The sequence below is a fragment of the Pagrus pagrus genome, assembly GCF_965226575.1.
Source record: "Pagrus pagrus genome assembly, chromosome: 22".
Classification (NCBI taxonomy): domain Eukaryota; kingdom Metazoa; phylum Chordata; class Actinopteri; order Spariformes; family Sparidae; genus Pagrus; species Pagrus pagrus.
The window spans coordinates 1,950,681-1,974,857 of record NC_140204.1 but is presented as its reverse complement, the minus strand read 5'-3'; the positions used below and the strand labels follow the sequence as shown (position 1 = coordinate 1,974,857).

Genomic DNA, 24,177 nt, shown 5'->3' with positions numbered 1-24,177 from the left:
GCAAAGAATTTAATTAAAAAGTGAAACTTGTCTTTTTAAAACTGACTTTAGGAGCATCCTGCTGGCAGATGGGATTCAAAACGCTTTCACGCTGTTTGTCTTTGTCTTTCTACCGAAGGCTGAAAATACTCCCCAGAAGCACCGCTAAAGACTTTGAATCGATCTGTTGTTTGAACACCTACAGTCCCTGAAAACAAAGACGATCCAGGCAGTAAAAGTCTGATTAATTATGCAGCAGCGTGAAGTTTCACATTGGATCATCGTGTGTCACTTCACAGGCGGGGGACTTGTGAACACTCGTCTCATTAGAAATAAATCGAGGCGAGGTGACACCGCCCGCCGTGCGAGGAGGCTGTTACCCTGAGAAGACATTTGTCATGCTGCAGCTCTGAACACATGATTGGCTAAGTGCTGGTCGCTGCTCCCGCTGTTGTTTACCGGCTATTTAAATCCAGTTTGATGTTCGGAGCCAGAGTCGAGATATTCTGCAGCTCATTATGAACATGTGAAGCTCTGCAGGCTGTCACAAATACACAGTTAAAGCCTTTATACTGAAGGTGCTGAGAGAACAGGCTCGCAGCCCCGTGACGCTGTTGGCAGCTGAAGCTAATTTGTTTCTTTCACTCCGTCTCATTTTTGGCCTTTTAGTGCCGGTAGCTGCTGGAGCTGCGCCGGTGTGTTGGTGGACTCGTATTGTATTTTAAGGACTGTTTTAGTTCATCACGATGCAGCTTTAAACTTTCTTAACTTCCAGAAGTGGAAGATAAACGTCTAACTGTACAGCAAGGAGTCTCTGTTTGTCTGTAATTCAGATATCTCCAGAACCGTTAATCCGATCTACTTCACGCTTGGCAGGTTTTGTTGCTGAGGAGAGAGTGCAGTGTTCATTTGGTGCAATTTGGACAATGAACACATTCGATATTGATAAAGTGTTATCCTAACCATTTCTGAAGTAGAAGCTAATCTCAAACATGCACACATGGAAAGATTTTAAAACAATGGCACTTGACACACGACAGAGTTGTGATCGCATGGGGAAGCAGACATAAACCATCTTGCTGTAGTAGTGCGTTGAAGCAGAAGGCTAAACGAGTCTGGATGAATGTGAAGACGCGACCGACTCGGGTTTCCTTTTCTTCAGAGAGAACTGGAGGTGAGATTTTAAGTTTCTGTCAACAGCAGTATGCTAGCTAGTGTTAGCCTCCGGGGCTAGGATGTTTGCCGTTGTTTGACAGCACCACCTCGGAAAGTGCCGATGTAATCATATTAAAAATTGTAAATGTCCGATATTATCAGGGTGGGCCCTCACATTACCAGCATGTGTTGAACGGGTACTCCACTACATAACAAGGACAGCCCCTAAACATTTACAAAAGTCTTACAACACAGGAGATCTTACAAAAGCAGACAAGACTTTCAGCAAAAACAATCCCAAATTAAAACAATTCCTGCCAATCTCATATATTTATCAATGACTGACACAGGGATGAACTTTGCATGTATTTCTCTACAATAATGTCTAATTCAGACAACCTACGAAGATTAAAAGGTGCATTGTTTTTTCCTGTACTTTTGTGAATATACTATTAATTATTAAACAGAGCAGAGAATAAATTATAAAGTGCAAGCACATTTAAACTCTGAGCTTTACAGGTCAGACACAGGAAATGTAACATTTGTAACACCGTTTGGCAAAACCAACGATTTAAAATGTAAAATGTTCTTTAATAAATCTGACCAGTGTAATCAAATCTGTGCAAAAACCCTTTTATTATGTAATTATATTAAAAAATGAGTATATTGATGTGATAATGATGCTAATTCCTTCTGCTAATCCTATTTCCATTTCCGTCAGATTAAAATTCACGTCCACGATAGCGTCACTTCCAACAGCTGCTGAACAAGAACAGCCTTTATGGTGTAGATACTCTGAGCAGTATTATAAAAGTACAATAAAACCTGATCAGGAAATGTAGAGGAAATCCAAGTCTCTTCTGATCTTCTCTCTTTATCTGACTCACATTAAAATTGTATTCAGCTCACAAATAAATGATTAATTCTGCTTTTCTGGTGTACATGTAACATCTGTACTCGACTAAAATACTCCGCTGTGCCTCCAGAAAGGTCTTTAAATGTTCCTTCTGTTTCACCGATGCAATCACGTGTGATATTTACATCTCAGCAGCAGCAACGTAACACGTGAACGTCAACAAATGAACAGTAAATATTCGATTCATCTCTTTGTCCGTCTCTCACACAGCAGCAGACAAATCCCAGACATCACAGAGACGCGGCATATAACAGCTGACACATGTCTGAGTCATCACCACGGGCGACCTACAGAGGGCACACACACACACACACACACACACACACACACACACACACACACACACACAGCTGTGTGCTGTTTCTAATGTGATGCTGTCACAGTGTTCAGAGGCAGGAAATCCTCCCTGACATCCACGGACGATGACCTGTTTGTGTGTCCGTGTGCGTGTAAACGTACCAACAGCCAGGTTGGCGATGAAGAAGTTGGTGACGGTGCGGAGCGTCTTGAAGCGGTAGATGACGTAGATGACCAGAGAATTACCCAGAACCCCCAGCACGATGATGGTGCTGTAGGCCAGGATCAACACCACCTGCGGACACCAGCCGACAGCTGTCAGCAGCTCACAGAGGATTTATCGTTTTTAACTTAACAAGTGACGACAGCTGTAGTGGAGGACAGGTCTTTATCTGAGACAGGCTGCAATTACAGATACTACACTTCTAATTTCCTGTTTTATATTGTGGATGAATATGACTAGTTCACTGTCTGAGATGACACACTCAGTGAAGACTTAGCTGAGTGTCATTAGCTAAGTTGCTAATTAGCACTGAACACAGAGAAAAGCCTTCTCTTTTATTGCCGAGAAGGCTTTTATTGTGAAATCCTATAAAGAAATGTTGAGTTTCATTAACAGTTGCTTGACATCAAGAAAAGTATCTAGGTTTATTTTTTTTATGTTGCCAAAAAGACCAAAACGTTAAGTCTAATCTATTATTACATGCAATATGTAACATAAATATGAATGTAGGTTTCCATGACTATCGCAGCCCATGACAGTTGTACATACTGCTGGCATCCCACAGGTAAGTGGGTGGTGAAAGATCGTGTCAGTGGAAATAATGCTATGGAAATGAGATGCACACCATATAAACACAAAGGCTATGATGCATTAGTGCCCCGACATTTTCTGCAAACATCAAGCGAGCTCATCACATCATGACTTGCATTAGCTTTAATGTATTAGCAGTGTTTTATGTTCAGCTCACAGGAGAATAGGAAACCTCTACCTGAACGCTCAGCAGTCTGATGGGGTCCTCTGGGAAATTCACCCCCTCAAACACCAGCGTGGGCAGCGCCGGCGGGTTAGCGCTGGCACGCAGGTCATAGTCTTGGTAACCAAGGTTGCCGGGGTCACCGTCAGGCAGGGGGAAGAGGTCCTGTGTGGCGTTGCCTGCGCTGACGGCGTCCATGTCCGATCACACGTGTTCAGCCAGCAGCGACATTTTACACATACACACACACACACACACACTCACACACACATAGCCTGTAGAAAGACACATGGACACAAGGGTTCATAAGACGGAGGTAGTAGCTTCATTCTTTGAGATACACTTCAACAGATTTTTAGTCACATGTGGAAATTCTAACCCACATGTTATAAAAAGCAAATTGTGTCTGGACATTTCACGTGTGAAATTTCACATGCAATTGTTTTAAAATATATATATATTCATTCACACGTGTGAAACCTGAAAATTCTTGTGTGATTTTGTGATTTTCACATGTGAAAATGATTATTATCAGAGTAACCCCACAACACGCTGACAAATAGGCCACACTGTCAAATTATGATCTTGTAAAGTTGTAATAGCAAACATGTTAGAAAGCAGTTTTCTATGTACCAGTGTTGTAAAACGTGTCTTGAAGTCACACTGTAATCTGTTTCTTTCAACCAATTGCAAATAAAATAAAAATAATTTTAACTTGCACAACAACACATTTTTACAATATTTGCCTCCAAACTGTGCTGGAGTGGAAGTATAAAGTAGCAGAAAATGGAAATATTCAAGTACAGTATAAGTAAATGTACTTAGTCACACTCCAAGTCCAATACTCCCTTTCTTTTTGCTCTGTTTTTGGTCTCCACCACCTCCTCAGACTCTTTAGCTGCTAAATGTTGCACTATGTTTACCAGCTGGTCTCTAATTTTGGCGACTACAGAATAATTTTAGCATTAAGAACATCATTGTACATGTTAAGCGTGACTTGTTTCAGTACTTCTAAAAACCTTGTGGAGACTTTGTTTCTATGCAAACAAACAGCAGATTACAAGGCATAATCGGGCTAAAGCACGAGGTTGTGTTATGTGAGGCTGATTACTGTAAATCTGCAGTGCATTGTTTTCGCCTCCATGCTGAACAAAGATGGAGTTTTTGCTCTCCCTCATATTGTTTCACTCACAGATCAGGTACACTTTTGGCTTTACAGCTGATAATCCCCAACAGCAGCGTGTTCTTCTTTCCCCGTCCTTCTCCGAACTCAGCTGAAACACTTTGTTTCAAAGAGGTTTTTTGCAGCCAAATAATGAGGTCACGCAATCAGAAATGTCCTGGGTTATTCTCACCCTTAATCTGCAATGAAACCTGGATTATGAGTATAAATGAGATCAGATTACTGCTGAGAGTAGATCATCAGATAATCTCCAGTGCCTGTAAGCACACCAGATAACTCTGGATGACATTTCATTGACAAACCAGGGGCTGCTGGCGGCTTTGTATTGTAGATTATTGGCTAAACAATAGAGGTGATTAACTGAGGATAATCACAAATGTTTCTTCTTTCTACGCGACTAAAATGAGATAAAATAACAGATTTGTTTGGTGTCAGAGGAAAAATAAACTGACCGCTTTAGTTCACATTAACTAAGATGTTACTAATAACTCGATAACATACAAATATGACTTAGACAAGTGTCAACATTTGGAAATAGAGTAAACAGTTATTAATAGATAGGATAACTAATGTGGATGTCCCCAGACTCCCTTAAAAAATGTCTCAATTTAGTGAGTTGTTGAGTTGCAGAAACTTTATAAACTTTGTGAAACGCTGTCTCCGACTAATTCTTCATTATTTGGGCCATGTTGTAAATTCAGCAAATGTTCTACATGAAGTTTTTTCTTTGTGCAAAAAAAAATCATCTTCGTATGTCCCAGTTCTGTTTATTTGCATATACAGCGGGGAGAGCGAGAGCCGCTCTCAAGTGGCCATTCAAGAGGCATGTATAAACAGCCTCATAGCTTATAATAATGCAGACAGACATTTCATGGAGGAAACAAGCATATATAATGCAAATCTGCCTGTTTGTCATTGTTAACAGAGACTCCTCGCTGCAGCCGCCTCAGCCCCCCTTCCTCCTGCAGCCATTTTGTTATTGTGGTGTTTTTGAACAGCCGAAAGAGGACCGTCTGTTGCTTCAAACGTAAAAGTTACAGCCTAGTATGTCATCCTCAAGACGCCAACTTTGGTGAAGTCTGAATAGTTCGGAGAATTTCAAAGAGGCAACAGCCGAGATCTTTTGTTGCCAACTCGCATAATTAACTTAAATTAGCTTCAGCAGAGGACATTTGAATGCAGCAGATGTCATCGGAGTTGGTTTAATAAGCGGTCAGCAACCTCCTACTGCTTAATACAGTGTGATTTATGCAGCCCACGTGATGCCAAGGAGCAGATGGTGGTTGTACTGGGCAGCTCCCAGTGGCCTCGCTTCCTCAGGCTGCAAATATTCATACAGGAACTGAGAGAAAACCTGGGTCGATCCAGACCATTCAGGTGAAGCGAAGGTTCGAGCCCCGGCCAAAAGTATCCTTGTACTACCCGTCTTTCTGATATTTGTCACCACAAACTACAGACATGGTGCAACAACCATCACCTGAAGCTTCTGGTGGCCCGCTGCTGCAGCTCTCACCCGACAGGGCAACACCCCGGGTGTGTCCGGCTTACATAATACATTCATGGCTGATACATCCAGCTGTAGACTCACACTTGAAGTCTGTGGTTCACAGTTTGGAGAATGTCACACCAGCTGTGTCGTAGCTCCTTCACACACACACACACACACACACACACACACACACACACACACACACACACACACACACACACACACAGCTGTGAGCTCTCTGTTTCACAGCTCTGTGATGTAGCCAGTCGACCGGCCTCAGGGGAAACTTCAACACACGCACACACACACTCAGATGTTACACAGGAACACTGACAGGGAAACACACAAACACAGACGGAGAAACAAACGCACTCACAAACAATCCAACTGCAATCTCTAAGTCACACACTCCAGCGAGCTGATTCACTGAGCAGGATGCCCGAGGCGTCCAGCTCCCTGCTGCTCTCGCTCGCTGCTGACACGGTCAGTGACGGCGCCGACAGAAGAGACACAACGCGGCCAGACAGCGTTCTGCACACTCACCTCACGAAAGGTCTCAGGTCTTAGTCGGCACCATCTTTTCCACATTCACACCTCCATAAACTGACAGAGGCAGCAGAAATATGAAATTACTATTCAAACATAAACCTCTTCAGCACGGCATCAAGAGTAGGCTCAAGTAGGACTGAAACATAACTACAAAAGGCATTTCCTACAGAAAATGCAGAAACTGTCTTGCGTTTCACTGCCGACCAGTCAGGACTCACACAGTCAAACCTTCAGACCTCGTAAAGTGTGTGGATTTATACTACATGCTGACCACTGAGCCACAGTGTAGCACAGCACAATCTGTGTTTACGTCTGATCAAAGGTTGAATAAAGTCATAATGTAGGAAGGATGTGGGACATTTCACACACATCTATACCTGGAAGTGTTTGTCAGGCTGACAAATGTTCCTTCAGGAAAAGATTTCCAGCCCCAGCAGAACATGTTGTGGACTGTACTGTATCCACTCAGCTGTGAAGGACTGAAAGCATTCGCAGTTTTAAAGGAGAGGTTTTAACAATCAGACACTGCCACAGGGGCGATCAATCATCCAGTCAGCCACGTGTATGTATGTGGGATTTGAAGTTGCAGTAGCTGCCGCAGCAGCAGCAGTAGTAGTAGTAGTAGTAGTCATGGTGGTAGGAGTAGTAAAGCTGTAGTAGTAACATTAGTAGTAGTAGTAGAAGTAGTGGTAGCAGTAGTGGTAGTAGTAGTGGTAGACGTAGTAGCAGCAGTAGCTTTTCAATAAAGGTTGTAGTGGTAGCCAGAGCCAGGATTAGAACCATCAACCTGTGGTCATGTGTCTCTCAATCGGTGTTTACGGTAAAACTGTGGTGAAAACACTTTAAACAGTGAAAGAAGTAGAAATACATGAGAACATATGCAATCAGCATCATGATAATAGAGAGGAGAATATGTGGAGTCTCCTAATGAAGTGCTCCAGTACACAGTGCAACACTGAGATAATAACAGGTTGTTTATGTTCACAGACCGATGCTGCGGCAAACCACTAGCGTGAGTTTAAAATTAATAAGAACCGATGCTGAAAAAAATTAACATCAAAGTATAAACACAAAATAATTAATCAGAGATGTGTAGCTTCAAACAGGCAGCCATCAGACTGCTGCCAGACCTCCAGCTCCCCTCACAGACGTGATGTGACCAGTTTACTTCCACAATTAGGCGCCGTCGTTTGTAAAAAGCTGACACCTGCTCCCTGCTCCACATAATGACTGATGACCTAAAAATAAGCACCGTCGACTCCTTTTTAAAGCAACACTTCAAAACGAGTGCCTGGAAACAATGGTGACTCATTTAAAAACATGCATTAGATAAGACAGTTTGTCGAGCCGCCGCAGCCGTCACATTTCCTCCAAATGTCCTCCGGACCAGAGAAAGAAGAAGCTCACTTGTGTCAGTTTTGACTTCCTGCCTCTGGAGTCACACGGTACAAAACATTAGAGGGTATCTGCCTCTTCGTTCTGGCTGCGGGCATTAATTTTGCATGTGCACCGGGGAACAGTTTGACAAAGGCTTCTCACGCTGCAGTTTCAGCTCAATGTCAACTTTTAGCATCTTTCTTGTTGAGACAAACCACTCGTGGGCGGCTGTTTCCCAGACCTCCGTCAAAGGAAACTTTAGCTTGTTTGAACTTTCTCGTTGAGCCGCGGGGGTTTGGTTGACTGTAAAAGAACGTTAGCGGTCTGATAATGACACTGAACTGGCGTAATGATTCACTGGCATCCTGTTTGTGTTGGTCCTTGGCCCGGAGCAGACCGCCCAGTGCCATCATTTGACGTGGTACGTAGGCTGATGGTAGCCTGGTATATATGGCTATCTGGGAAAGGTCAGAAAAGTTAGAAAATAGAAAGCGTCTTGACCAGATACAGCCCACCACAATAGAGCAGCACAACATGAGCTGTGGGCCCAGATTTTGACCAGATCTGGTGTATTTGGTTTGCTCTCAGCTGACGTGTGGCGGATCGTCCAGGTGCCATCATTCCACACGGTATCTGGCTTTCCTGACGCTGTTTTTATCCACGCTAGCCGCGAAGAGAGCCGGGCTTTGACACCAGCTTTCATAGTGGCGAAACCGTGTAATTACACCGTCACATGATGCACTGCAGCCCAAAAAGACTTTTTCCCACAAGTTTGATTTGTGAAAGAAGCGGCTGTGAGTAATTCTTTTGAGCTTCACGAGCCCCGTGAAATGACTCGTTTAACGTATAATTTGAGCCATTTGATCCAATCCAGAAAAGACTAAATCATTTTATCTCTATTCAAGTTAGCTGGGCGCTAAACCAGAAGTTAGCCGGCTCGACCAGCAGAAGTCTCTACTAAGCTTTTTTGGCCTCGTACACCACTGAGCAGCTTTAATAGGAATGACTGAGGCACCATCTCCATGGCCTAGAACTTGCAGGACCTGCTGGAGAGTTATCCCAGGGTCAACTGTCAGCTGAGAGCTGAGGATGTGCAGTTGCAGCTTTACATAAAAGGTTAAAGGGCCTTTTGAAAGAACAGCTCCTGGTAGGAAGAGCGTGCACAAAACCCCAGGTTGAACATGTAAACTGTGCCTGTATTTACTTAATATATGCACTTGGTTTGATGCTGCGAGTGTGAACTGGGCCTCTCAACCATAAGACCAGCTGCACTTCATCACGCTGCCTTTAATCTTTATTTGTTGCCGTCTCTGAATGTCTTAAAGAAACAACAAATCCTATTAACTTGTTTCTCCTCCTAATCCTCTGCTTCCACCGTGTGTTGTTGACACTACAAATATCACATCTGACTTAATTTCTGCTCAGTCAGTCATTTTCCCTATAATGGTCTAAATTTAACACTCTGTAGCTGGTAAAACTAGTTTTAAAGGAATCAACTGGTTTGCTCACACAACAACTCTGCTGTGAGCAAAGAGCACTTTGATTTCATTTAATCACTTTTCAAGTGGCCTCGCTGACATTCAGCGGACCACTGAAATCTGGCTGGATCTCTCTCCGAGCACAACTGTTGATTATTTATTCTCACAAGCCGGCCCGAGTGATAAGCCGGGTCAGTCAAACAGAAAGAGACGCAATTATTAGAAAACATGAAGAGGCCCGACCTGGAAACACACACAGGATGAAGTATCCACCGAGGAGCAAGCCGAGTGTGCTAAACTCTGTAATTTAATCACACAACGGTTCTCAGAGGTGCATGCATAAAACTAAGTGACCCACAGTGAAGGTTAATAAAGCTCTCCTGACTCCTGAATCAGCTCTCACTGTTTCCTCTTGAAGCAGAGATCCTGTTCTGTGGGATCAGCAGCGCTGCCGTTTGACTGTTTCTAGCACAAAGCGGCAAAGCAGAACCGAGCAGGAAGAGATGAGAATGACTTTACTTCCTCTGATCCTGCACTTTCAGTTAACTGGTCTGTCTTCATTTATATTCCAACGCAGGGGTTTTAAAAGCCTGACGCTGTGGGCCGTCTGCTGCTGTAGGCTAACACTAAAGTACCGTTGGCAACATTAACTTTAATCCCACAAACTGGGGTACTTACTTGCATTACGTATACACACGGTGGACTTTCAAAATAAGTTTGCTGAATGTTTCAAACGTTATTAGTGTTGTCAAATGGTCACAGTGTGGTTACGTTTATGTCAAGTAAACTACTCGGTTAGGTAGTAAGTGACCTAACGCCATCTTTGAGGCGGATCATTCTGAAACCATCTACAAGGAACTGAATCAAACACAATCTTCACATCGTGTCTGAATCAGCAGATAATGATCCACTGTATTGAAAGCTTTTGTCAAGCCGATGAAAACAGTCGCACAATGCTCCCTTTTGTCATACAATAAACAATGTCATTTACAACCAGTGTGACAGCAGAGATGCTGCTATGCTGGATATTTTGGCAGGGAAAGGGAAGCATCCACAATGACAAGTCTTCTTTACAGCAGTTTCACAGGATTTTGGTGTAAAAGAGGCTGTTCACAGCTCTTTACCTCCCTGTGGAGGTGTTCAACACAGTTTGAAAACCTCTGGTCTAATGTGACTGAAAGGCTGCAGATAAACATTGAAGACTCCTCCGTTCAGTGACTAATTTACTGACCAAATGACTTTATAATTCAATGGTTAATTAACTGTCTAATTAGCTGGCTTACTCAGGCTGTTGCACTTGAAGGGGGAAGTTTCGGTCCACATAGGCTGCTTTTCCTCCGTGGTTTATAATGGAGCTTAAGCCCAGCTGACAGGGCTTTAAACCTTTCATACATCTTCATTAATTTCATTAGAGAACATAAATTATCTAAAGTGGCTCTTAAAGGATGTGGGTTCAACAAAGATTTATCGTAATGGAGCAAAAAGCTACATTTATATTGCGTTAGAGTTCGAGATGTGCATAATTTAAAGGGTTTGAAGTATAATATCTGACAGGAAAAGGCCTCGTAATTCATAATAATGATGCAATGACACACTATTATTGTACAGTTTGATGTGACGCAACACTGCGTACCAATGGAAGTCATAAAAAATATAAAAGCCAGTGACGTGCAATTACATGGGAGATTTAAAACTTTGAAAAATCAAACTTTTTCTGTGCCACGGAAAAAAAACAACAAAACATCTTTTAAAATCAGTTTGGTGTCTCGGGGCTTCTGGAGACTTGGACGCCAGACGAGCTGTATGAAGCCATTTGATGTTTTTTTAATGTTTTAAATCATCTCCAGCTGCTTCAGTTGTTTAGCAGAACGCTGCAACGCTGTTTTACTGTGACGCTCCAGAAATGTTCTGTTGACTATGAAAAATTTCATTTTGGGGTGAATTGTGTCTTTTAGATGATTTCTTTTGGTACTGTCCACCACAGGGACCAGGGTCTGAACACATTTCCTCTGACACAGCTCCAGTCAGCGTGGAGTTGTAGTGTTGACTGTCCCTGGTTGGTTACACACAAACCTGCAGCTTCATTCCCTCAGTAAGCACTTGGTGCCACTAGTATCAATATTAGGCTGAATAGGGACATTCTGTGTTTACTGACTGTAGAAACTAATTTAAAGTGAGAAATAACAGCAGTGTTTGAATGAAACTAGAGTTCATTTTCTGAGTTACGCTCCAAAGCACAAATAAATAACAAAACACTCGAGAGTCACACATGAGTCACTCTACAGTAAATACAGAAGAAGTACACAGTTGACTCAAGAGAGAAAATTGTGTTTTAAACAGTGACACGGTTTCTTTTTGTATCTGTGATTGGACTAATTTGTCGTGTCCTGGAGACACAAACAGGAAGTTGGAAAAAGGACTTTTAGTTCTTGAGCATGTCTTACTATAAACAGAAGAGGTAAGTATGCTCCTTCTTCATATTTTCCATATTTCCATATTTACTGTCCACGCCCTCACTCCTCCAGGTGTTAATCAAGACTACAACATTGTGGGTTTTTTTTAAACAATGTCTTTATTGAACTCCTGTGTTATGGAGTTAGTGTGCTGATATTTCGTATAGTCTGATAGTCTTGGTATCTGCGTCACCTGCCTAGAAGTTATTCCCCAAAATAAACTACAACAACAGATGTACAAACATATTCTTATCAATGGAGGTTTGTTTTTGCTACATTTGACTATTTTTGCTCACAGGTTGTTTATTCTCCAATTTTGTCGGATTTCTTTCCCCAGTAACACTCGTCTGTAGCTTCTCAGGTAAGAAATGGATGCATCCTCTGTATTTTAGAGGATTCGAGTGTTTTTTAAAAGTCCATTTTTTCTAAAATGTAAACTACATTGTCCTGCGCTGCTCCGTTTGGAGTCACAATGAGCTCTCAGTTGTGGACATCAGCAGGAAGCGTCAGCCTGCAGCACCTCATCAAACGAGCCTGATTCGTCTGCAGCCTGGTGGAACAGGACAGGAACTGGAGCAAGGAGAAAAGAGTCGCACGGAGGCGATAACAGCTCTGTCATCCTGAGGCCCGCGGCGCTTTAACAGGAAGTCACACCACACAGGGGAACGGCCATTTACTTTTGCTGCCGAGTGGGAAATGAAACAGTCTGAGGCGAATCAAAAATCCAGGCCAAGCTCATCTGTAAGGTCAGTTTGTCTAAATGTTATGTATCTGGGGAGAGATGACTGAGCACCTCAGAGCTGTACTGTAACATACAGACGTCTCCAAGCACCAATCAGAAGCAGAGAGGCTCATCCAAGGTTGTGTGGGTTAGAGCCGGGGGATCGAACAGCGTCTTTCATCCACCTTTACTCATCCCTGTTTTTAGTCTCAATCAATCGCAGCAGTGAAACAATGAACACTTGAGCCTTCTGAGATCTGCACATGAAAAGTCGATTTAATGAGATCACATCATTGTGGAGTCGTCCTCAGGCTGCTGGAGACCAGATGTCCACTTCAATGCACTTCATTTCAGTAAAGAGGTTCACAGCAGGAAGAGATGAAAGAGCAGAAGAAGATGAAGAAGTGGTTTCATCACTGCGACTGTTTTCATATTCTTTTTGAAGATATTTGTATATTAAACTAACATGTTTCTGTTTTCATTAATGTTGTCTTCTGCTTCTCATGAAAAAGATTCTGACCTCTGTCGGACTACATCTGTAACCCTGAGTAGTGTTAATAATCCTCGTGAGTCCCGGGCTACTTCTGTATAGTTTTTATTTTGCCTTCATATACCACCATAAAAAAAGTTTCCCATGGACATGGCAGACATCGTTTGTTTCAGCACATTTCCTGTATGACCTGACAATTGTTTTGTGTTTTTTACTTTGACATACTGTTAAATTATAGCATATCAACATATTGGACCCATTGGAGCATTTCAAAGCTTGACAATTTCAACACAGGTTCCAAAATGTGAACATACAAAGGTAAAATGTTGATAAAACCATGCTATATAACTAAAATGGCACGCAGTAGAGTGCATACCTCAGCTAAGGACCAACAGACCGCTTTATCTGCATCAAATTGATTAACTCATAGATACCAGCCAACTAAATATGCCTGATTTTTTTTCTTCAAAATCCATGCGTCACTCCCCTAGAAAGTATCAAAATTTTGAAAAATGCTGCAATTTTACAAAAAGTGAGAAAAGTCCCAATATCCCTTTTTCAGATCTACAACACAAGTTAATGGGATCTCCTCTCAGACTCAAGTGCTGTGGAAATCTGTTCTTGTGTTTTTGTGTAATCCTGCTCACAAATCTACCGACAGAAAAACCCACAAACCAACCAACCACCTTGAAACCCACGATGATATTTCAAACTGGACCAGTGTGATGGACCAGCTGACTGAGCAACATTTCTATAGACACTTTTTTCTACAAGATTTTGTAGCCTTTGAGATTTGAGCGCTTGAGAGCTTTCATTGGTTTGCGACTCAAGAAAGTTAAATATTTCTCTTTAAAATCTTTAAAAATTCAAACAAACAAACAAGCTTCCTCATGCTCTGCTGTCATCTCAGTATATTCAAAAAGGAAATCGTGTCTGTTTCTGATGATTTCTGTTGCTTTATCAAAGACTTTCAAAGACTGTGAACACTGTCATTCGTCACTGTCATAGTGTTGAAGCGTAAATCCTGAATAAATCTCCACTGAACTCTGACACATATGATAATATCTCCTTTACCTTGAGGACAACACTGACCTCTGACTGCTCAGCTCAGTAAATCTGTCTCAGAGCAACACGACCGAACACAAAACACGACAACCTCTCCAGCATCTCGTGTGTGTTAAATGCTGGTAATACTCCGTCTTTGCTGATCTTTCGTGACCAACATGAGAAGCAAAGTGCGTCGAGGAGAGAGAGGTGAGGGGCAGAGGGAACAAGGTGCTGTAAATTTAATCAGAGGGAAGAGCAGGGGACCTTGAAGGCAGCACGCCAACAGTCTCTGAATCACATTTTTACTGGAATATCTAATGGAGGCCTCTGTTCTAAAGAGCTGACTGTGAGAAAACTGACTGTAAACCCTGAGATGTGAATCAAAACATTAAGTCAACCCTTAATTTCACTTGATTGATTCAGTCGTCAAGGAAAAAACAACACACATGCAGAAAAAAGACTTAACAACTTCTGTGTTTCTGAAACCTTCTAGCAGCTCACTCACACTCAGCGTTTGAATTATTAAGACAAATCAGGGAGTCGAGAGAATAAGAGATGAAATATTTAAAATGCTCTAAAGTTCACCAACACATTGATGCTATAGCTTCTTCTGATCATCTCCGTCAGTCAAAATGCTGAGGCCTGTGGGTCCACCTAACATAATAATCAGCCCTGTGTCAGTCAAAACCAAGAACATGTCCTGCCGAAAACCTCACACCTGAACAGCAAAATCTGTTGTTTGTCAGTCTGTGATCATTCTCCCCGACCCTTCAGCCCTACAGGACGTTTTAGCATCTTAGTTTAGGTTTTACAGCACTTGTATGTAGTTGCTCAGTGTCAGTGCTGAGGAGAGCTAAAAAGAAAGTAAACACTGAAATATTGGACACAAACACAACATGGGATAATAATAGTGTTAGGTTTGCCATTGACCCCCCGAACAATACATATGACCCTTGGAAAGTATTAACGATAGACCTTTTTAGGTCTATTCTGGGCCGAGACCCATCCTTCATCCAAGTTTCGTGGAAATCTGTTCAGTTGTTTATTGTGTAATCCTGCTGACAAACCAACCAACCAATCAACAAACCAATAAACCATCCAATCAACAAACCAACCAATCAACCAGATTGCTTTGGGAATCTGTTCCAGTCAACGAGAACACATTAGTAAAAAGAAAACTGAGAAGAAATGGGCTGGAGACCAGACTGAAAAGAGGTGGTGAGCAAGGGGGTGTAAAACCAACAAGGCGAAGACATTGTGTGTTCATACGACTCTTGAGAAGTGGAGCAAATCCCAGCAGCCCATTAAACTTTGAAAAGTGACATTACTGTGCTGATTAAAAATGGATCATAAATGAGATTTCACATTTTTCATTACTCTGTCAGCAGGAATAACAGCTTGAAACGCTCATAACCAAAAGGCAAAATGTTGCTTTAATTAAAAAAAAAACCTCCTTAGTGTTTTCTTCTAATTTCTGATTTGAAATTTTTCTGATACCTCATAACCCGAGGATGAGCTCAGGATTAATAGATTTTAACATGCACAATCATCTTCTCAGTATCCAAGGTTTAAAATGCCAACATTGTCTAAATGTCAGAATGCAGCTGCAGGTGAAATTAAACTAATCATCTCTGACATTTTCAAGCCAATGAATGAATTAACCTTTTTTTTTTCTCCTCTGGATTAGCTGTTTGTTACACTCAGGTGGCTGGCAGCACCTTCTCAAAAACACAAAGAAAGACTTTTTAAAAAATGTATCTATTTATTTATTTTACAGGCGTTTGTTTAGACCAAACAGTAGAAAATAAAGAATTGAGCAATGATGTATGGATTGTATAGATTTAGATCTTTAACATTAATGTAACTGATTAAGGGAATCAAAGCAGTAAAAGGAAATAACAACTACTGTAGGAGTAGTTACTGATAAAACGTTTTTTAAAATATACCATAAATAGTGATGTATTACGCTCCAAAATACAAACATCTGTATTAAAGGGATAAATGGTCGAATAGTTATTTGCGTAACAGACAACAAACAGATTAGTAGAAATACATTTGAGGGGTTACTGTGGTGACCTCAGGGGTCTGTAGTGGGCCAGAAACTTTTCGCTGTATGCATTAGCATTATTTGTGAAATGTCAAAAAGTTTCACCTGTTTGCAGATGATACACTGCTTTTCTGTTTTGCTGTTGGTTTTAAAATACATCTGCACATTACGAAATTTAAAATTTTCAGCTTTATCTGATTATGAGACGGTTTAAATTGAATTCTGATGCCTTTATGTTTTGCCTTTTGTCCACAGGGGGCGCCAAAATCAAGGAAGAAAATTCCTTGTAGCTGCTTCAACTTATTTTCATTAAAGTTATTATAATTTCATATTCTTTTAGTGATTAAAAACGGGAAGAAGTCACAATAGATGTATAGAGAGTTAATATTGAAAGGGTGTCCATAATTTCATTTATGAGCTTAGTTATAGATCATGGGCTTTCTTGGAAAGCTCACATCTTCAGTAGTGTCCAATAGTATTGCTGTTCTGAGTAAGCAACGTACATGTTGGACTGCCCAAAAAACAACAGAATCAATTCAATTTGTTTAATTTGGAGGACTACAGTATGCACCACTACGTACAAAACAGAAAAGAGTGATGAGAAAAATAAATAAGGTGGATTCAGAAGAAACAAATCACGCAAAGTAAAGCTGAATTTTGTAAAGGTAAGTAAATAGCCATTGCATGAAATTTTGCAGGAGTTGTTTTAGTAAAGTAGTCATAGAATGAAATTTAATTTTAAAACTCACATTATACAATTTTATCCTGCATTTTCTTCCTTTTTAACTTGTAGAGTTTTAAAAAAAATACTGAATGAATGAATATTAGCAGCCATCTGAACAACAGGGCACCTGGGTCAGAAATACTAACTACAGAAACAGAATAACTGAATGAAATAAACATGAATCACAACAACATAACAGCTGGTCATTAGGAAACATGCATAACGTGACGGCAACGAGCTCTGAGCTACAGCGGTACAAACTAGGTAGAATTTACACCTTCAGACTGCCGACTGCTGCTCATAAACACCTTTCAGGACAGGCAGCTCAGCAACAGACTGAACAGTATCCTCAGTTGGACAGTGTTCACCTTTAGCCCGGATGAAAATCACTCCTTGATTATACAGAGGGAATAAAAAACAGTTTTGGGACTGAGAATCTCTTCTGGACAATCTGAGCCTCACAGTATGAGGATTAGTGTCAGACTGATGATTACAGATGGACAGACAAGCTGCTGTCTGTCCGGCACACCAGAGCCTCCTTTATCTGCTTTAGTTTCACACAAGCAGTCAAATTCATTTCACCTGTGAAAAATGAGCCTGATGGCTGAAAATGAAAAGAGTCTCCCTGCATGGCGATTCCAGACGTACTCATTCAAATGGCTTGTCATTCACAGCTTTTGTCTCATCTGTCTGAAGAGGAAATGCAGACTTCTTTTAGCAGAGACAGCTGGGATCTGCAGTGACGGACAAAAGCTTTCAAGATGAGTCTCCCACATACCGTTCATAAACATGAACTGTAAATAAATGCCAGGCTCAGAGGACTGATGATGACGAGGGATCAGACTTTATGATATCAAAAACAATCAGATCCAGCATCAGGTATCAAAGTGAGCATCAAAGGTACCCACAGCAATGCAATTAATTAAGAGTAAAACAACATGAACAGCAGCTCCTTTGTCACTGACTTTCAGTTCTGAGGAAAACTTAACAAAGTTGTAAAACTAATCCACACATGAATGAACAGCAGAACTACAGTCCATCAGGGAAACTGCAACACGTTGTGTTTTCATTTCACACAACAATAAAGTTAACGTTGTGCAAAAACAAAATGTCCGCAGATTTAATGTCACATGACAGGCCAGAAAGAGGAGCGGCGAAATTTGCCGAACACGTCACTCTTCTCTATTCCGGCTTTGATAAGCGAGGCCCCAACAAAGTGGCTTCATAGATATAGATAGAAGCAAATGTACACGCCACAGTATACCTTAAAATCAGAATACCATTGCAACCCTAGTCTGGACACAAGTAAACACCAGATCTTAGAGAAGCTCCTCAATTGTATCAATTTAGAGGCCGTCATCACAGACTTGACCCAGATTCCCCGCTGCTGACAAGGGCTGGCGTCTCTTCTGGACTTCGACGGAGCAAATACGTTATATTGGACACATTCACCACTTGACTTAGAGCATAAATCAGTGTCATACGCCTAACAACGACAGGGACAGTTGTGGTTGTGAATATCTGGTAAAAGCATGTTAACAGAGAACAACAGGAGACCGGGGATAGAGACCTGGGGGACACCACAGGTCAGTGGAGCTGCCAAAGATAAGGGTTGGGAACAAAATCAAATATTAAGATATCTTTTATAAGATATTTTTTATATCAATATTGTACAGATGACTATTTGTACATTGATGAAATATTGATAAATAGAATTTGCACTTTTTTACTCTGAATTTTGACGTTTTTCACTCAGAAGTTTGACTTGAATTCTGAGATAATTCTGAATCTTCAGTATAAAGTCGAAATTCTGAGAAAAAAAGTCAGAGCCCAAAAAAACTTAGCCCTTAGCCTCTTCCATATGCATCAGCATCCTCTATTTTAGACTCTCAGCTTTCAGTTTCCTGAAAGAGTCGTCAGCTGCCATTAGGACGGTCTGCTTTAGAAAAGTTGAACTCTGTGTGGAAGGTCAGAGCAGTTTATTCATTGAAATTGAATCTGATCCAAAATTTTGCTTTGATGTCGGTGGATGCATCACAGTGTGCATGCTGTTTGCTTGCTGATGTAGACAACAATTATTTCCAATGATTTGAGCTGTTATTTTCTCAGTGAGAACTTGAAGAGCTTCAATCTTTCAGACAGCTGGAGTTTGACAATTGATGTCTCCATGCAGAAAGCGTTCAGTGAAGCATGTTTCAGCTCTGCCTCTTTCTGCTTGATCTCCCTGGGACGAGGATGAAAATAGAGGTGCTGCAACTGACAGAGTAGTGAGAAAATGGAGTGATGAATAAATCAGGGCATGGCGGTGCGTAGCTAAATGGAGGGAGAATGCATCAGAGAGAAGGGCGAGCTTCAGAGAGAGAGACTGAGTAACTGTGTGCGAGTGGATGCCGGTAAATACAACAGCTTGTCTAACATTTCAGAGGTTTAGTCGAGCTGAACTGACACGGGACCTTTGGGTTTTTGTTAAATGTATGAAAGAGAAGCACGAGCATTCAGCCGAGTCACGCTCTGTTGTCTGGTGGAGCTGCTGTCGATGACCTAAAAAGTTCTTGGTACACAAGAAACAAACAATCAGAACTTTAAAGCTCCTGTTGGACCAGTTTTTTTTCATGGATAATCTGATTTAAAAAGCCAGTTGTCCATTAATATTTGCACATGTTCAAAGAACAGTCTGACGTTTCAGGACAGAGAGAGTTCGAGGATGACTAGGTAGGTCATGCACAGTCTATAATCTTTATATAATCAAGTGCAAAAGTCAATTTTAAGCATAAAAAGCTGGAGCTGGCAGGCAATCACACAACGGTATTACCGCATTTCCAGTCAGCTTTCATTGATCTCTATGTGAAGCTAACGAGCAGGCGGTCAATCCGTCAACGAAACTAAGATCACATCTCTAAGCAGTCCTGATTAAAATGAATGTGGAAGTGAAATCCAGCCTGACCGCACATTGAGGGGATTTAGGGAGCTGTAAATCAACTGAATCGTGCCTCAGCCACTCATAAAGTCAAACTTTTGCTTTGCAGTAAATGAGCAGCAGCTGATTCCCTGTCTCAGATGAAATAATTGAGAGTCGAACTGAAGCTGGGAGTTACAGTCAGTGAGTTGATTGAACACCGCAGGAGACAAAACTGTGTAAAACCCAGATGTGAGAGGTGAAACACACCTGCACAGGTGCTCCAGGTCGTTCTGGCTGATTAATCTTCAGGTCTACAAACCTGATGAACTAACGAGTCTGATGAAGGTGGAGGTTTCTCCTTCCGACTGCACAGAAAACATGTCGGTCCAAAGGTCGGTACACGCCTACACGGGTCAGGTGAAGTAAGACACCTGTGTGGGTGCACTGAATCTTAAACAGTGAATACGTTCGTGCACATACAGTGTTTCTGCTGCAGGCGGACACAAGCTGCTGCTTCTGGACTTCAAGTCTTTGAGGGGAAATATTGGAGAAAAAGAAGAGAAACACAAAAACTGAAACATAACAGGTGAAAAACAGTGTTTCTGGAGGAGCAGCTCGAAGAGTGAGAGTCAGGTAGAAGTGGAGGAGCGATACGAGTGTTTCAAAGTAAAAAGAGAAACGGAAACAGGCAGGAAGGAAAAGAGACGGAAAGAAAGAGGGAGACAAACGAGGAAAGACAGAAGTGTTACAAGCTGTTTGCTTAGGGAGGAGAAACACGACAAATACAAGACTGATTACAGGACAGAAAGGAGGTGAGGAGGAAGGGAGGAAGAGGGGAAAAGAGAGAGGGAGGACAGGAAAGAAGGAGAAGGAGGACAGGGCAAGGAAGGAAACAAGGAGGGGAGGAGAGAGGGAAGAAAAGAAAGTGAAGAAGAGGAGGAGAGAGAAGAAAAAAGCAAAGGAAGGAGGAGAAAAGAAGCAAGGAGGGGAGGAGAGGTGGAAAAAGAAGATGAGGGGGAAGAGATGGGATGGTTGAAGACATGAGTGGAGAGGAAGAGAAAGAAAGAAGGAATAGGAAGAAAGAAGTGAACGAAGGAGGGGAGGAGAGGAAGAAAGAAAGCCAGCATGAGAGGAGAGAAAGGAGGAAAGAGAGGGGGGAGGGAATAAAATGAAGATAATTGAAGTCTCATTGTAAACTGAGAGTTAGTTCCTGTCTGTCTCTCACCTGTCTCCCCTCCAGGACACCTGTCTGACAGTCAGTGCAATCAGGGTTTATCAGGGCAGTAAAGCTGAGACGACTGAAGTGAAACTAAACCAAGGGGGAAGGAGAGAGGGGTGGAGGAGGGGAGGAGAGGGGAGATCCTGGCAGCTCCACCTGCCGGGAGAAATCCCTCAAACTGAGCTGAGACTGTAGGTTCAAAGAATAAATCTGCACTGTCCGCAGTGTTTACATGTGCTGATGGTGCTCGGATACATCGCTGCCATATGAGGACCATAAACTGTCCACTGGATCCACTTCAGTCATTAAATGGAGCGCCTACGCCCGCCCTACAGCCTCCAACAGCCAACGAGTGGTCGTGTAGACAAGCGACCCAGATGATTGATGCATCATGTAGCCAATGAGATTTCAGATCCAGTAATATATAGTTTATATCAGTTTTTAAAGCCCTAAATGTGGAAATAATGTAAGTTTATGTAGTTTTATGCGTTTTGCTCTTTGATCAGGCTGCTTGTCCACCTTGTTTTTGATTATTTTATATGTTCAAAGTCGTGTAAATAAGGAAATAAAGAACTATAATGAGTTTTTGGCCCTGTTACTCTCAGGCAGAGGGATTTTTTTTGCCAGGCGTCTGAATATTTCTCCAGATAAACATGTGTTGAGTGTTCATATTCAGTATTGTTATTAAATTTGAACTTGGACCATGTGAGACTATCTGATGTGAAAAATAGGAAAGAAAATAAATCAATAATTCAAACTAAAGTGTCCATCACAATAAATAACAATGTTATTTATGAATTTTGTAACATTTTACTGTTTGTATTGTATTAAATCAGCGAGTGATGGTGCGAAAGAGAAACAAGGATGTTGTAGGCGATACAAAACAAAACCTAGTTCACGCCATCCACGAGAACACACACGAAGATATGATGCCTCGACTCTGAAACTCATTAAGCTTCAGCCTCTGCCAGCACGAGTGCCAGCCTGTGTGTGTGTGTGTGTGTGTGTGTGTGTGTGTGTGTGTGTGTGTGTGTGTGTGTGTGTGTTGGAGGGGGGTGGGGGGTGTGTGTTTGTGTGTGTAAATACAGTATATGTCTGAAAAAAATAATGATGTGTGGGTTTCTTCTGCTCTTCTTCCAGTAAGCACCGTAATGAGTCCATTTATTTAGACTTATGAAATACTGAAGGGAAGCCAGGGCCATATGGCTACCAGAGCACTGATAGCCTGTGTGTGTGTGTGTGTATGTGTGTGTGTGTGTGTGTGTGTGTGTTTAAAAGCCTGTTGATAAGCAGATGAACACGGTATTTTATGACTGAGTGTTGGCTTTAACCTCGATAATAACGTCAGGTTTAATTAATTCCCCTGATGATCGAGGAGGTAGAAGACAGAAAGGCAGAGGGGAGGAGTAATAAGAGGTCAAGAAGAGGACAAGATGACTGAGAACAAAGGGACGAGTGAGGAGAACGGTGAATAGGCATGTATAGTATTCACATGACGAATCAATTAATGAGCGGACACAGTTATTTGCCCATAATTTAGATAAACAGTCAATTATTTTTAGCTAGCGAGCAAATACATAATATATAATACATATAATCTGCCTGATGCCCAAACCCCAACTATGTAGCTATGTTCTCACTATCCAAACATGAATCCTCCAAAAGGTTCTCACTTAAAAAAAAAAAATGCCCTCACTATCCCCAAAATGTCCGCCATCTCATCTCATCAGTTCTAGCTAACTGGAGGGGAGTTGCTGGCTTTTAAACTCGGTGTGGGAGTGTCCTTACAGAGTCGTTAGGGCCACTTGTGGGTTTTTGAAGGCTGGTTGGGTCAACGACCCACAAGTGGCCCTAACGACTCTGAAACTCAGAGCTCACACGTGTCCTCAATGATTTGTAAGGACACTCCCACACAGGGTTGGATGAGAGGTGAAACATCTTCAAGAAACTGAATCAAGTCCAGTTGCCTACGATACAGCACTTACAATCACTTATAATCATGAGTTAAACTGTGTTACATACCAGAAATGGTGAAGAGGAAATCACAGAAAAATGCCACTTATAATAATAATAACAGTACTAAACTTTATTTATATAACAGCTTTAAAACAGTTTACAAAGTGCTTTGACAATCAAGCAGAAGCAGGAAACTCAGGAAGACAATATTACAGGATAAACACTCAACACTCAAACACAACAGACACAAAAAGTCAACATGAGTCATTACACGTAAAAGAATAAAAGGGATAAAACTAAATCGCAGAAAAATAAATGCAAAAATAGAAATGGACGATAAGAAGACAACATCACATCAGAGGAAATAAGAACAGATAAAAAGATTATGCGCAGTAAAGGACAATAAATAGATTAAAGACACCAAATAAAAGCAGGAAAGGACGGTAAGAGAAGAGGAATAAAGACACCACGGGGGAGGACTCAACAACAGATCAATAGTCTGAGAGCAGTTACAGGAATGAAAGACGAGATTCAGTTGATACGAGGCATCTGAGTGATGATGCATTAAGAGAAATTCAACTTGAGTATTGAGAGACTTCAAAGTGAGAGTTTGTTATTTCTGGCAGCCAGAAGTTAAACAGGAACCGTCTCTTTGTGTTAACTGAATATACAACTGACCATACCTTGCACATTGTTTAATACTATAAGGAAAGGCACTCAGAGGTTTCCACTCCGGCTCCGGCTCAAAGTGTAGACAGCTGAACGCTCAGGTCCATTAAACATATAGAGTTTAGCTGGCAGACGTAAACACGGTTTAAACCCTGAATCCTCCCTTTGAAATTACAGCTGTCAAACTGCTGAAACACTCGTGTGTCAGTGCTGTCAGAGCAGAAACCATTTTAGGTTTCTAATAACAAAGCAAACAGAAAGCACAGAGGATCAGAGAGTGAGTGGAACTGAATGTACAACAAACGTCGCTTTTAGCTGTGCTAGCGTGAGGCTACTGGGATGGCAATATGGGTCGGTCCACCTCTTTCGGTCCACACAGAAATAACAACAAATTTGTTGATGATTCCTGGAGGACGAATCCTGCTGACTTCTGTAATATCCTGACTGCCACCAGCACTGTTTCCTGGAGGATGAATCCTGCTCACTTCTGTAATATCCTGACTGCCACCAGCACATCGAGAATTTTGGTCCAGACTGAAATATAAACATTTT

General features: G+C 41.6%; 1 protein-coding gene across 1 annotated transcript in view; it reads right to left on the bottom strand.

Annotated features, from left to right (window-relative positions):
- The window catches only part of npy2rl (neuropeptide Y receptor Y2, like), a 48,015-nt gene that overhangs the window by 17,138 nt on the left and 6,700 nt on the right, over nucleotides 1-24,177 (bottom strand). Inside the window, exons 2-3 of the mRNA XM_084344289.1 lie at nucleotides 3,340-3,599; nucleotides 2,510-2,642 (exon numbers count right to left, since the gene is read on the bottom strand). Of these exons, the coding sequence (XP_084200415.1) occupies nucleotides 2,510-2,642; nucleotides 3,340-3,522 (316 nt within the window). The 5' untranslated portion in view covers nucleotides 3,523-3,599. The remainder of the gene's footprint in view (nucleotides 1-2,509; nucleotides 2,643-3,339; nucleotides 3,600-24,177) is intronic.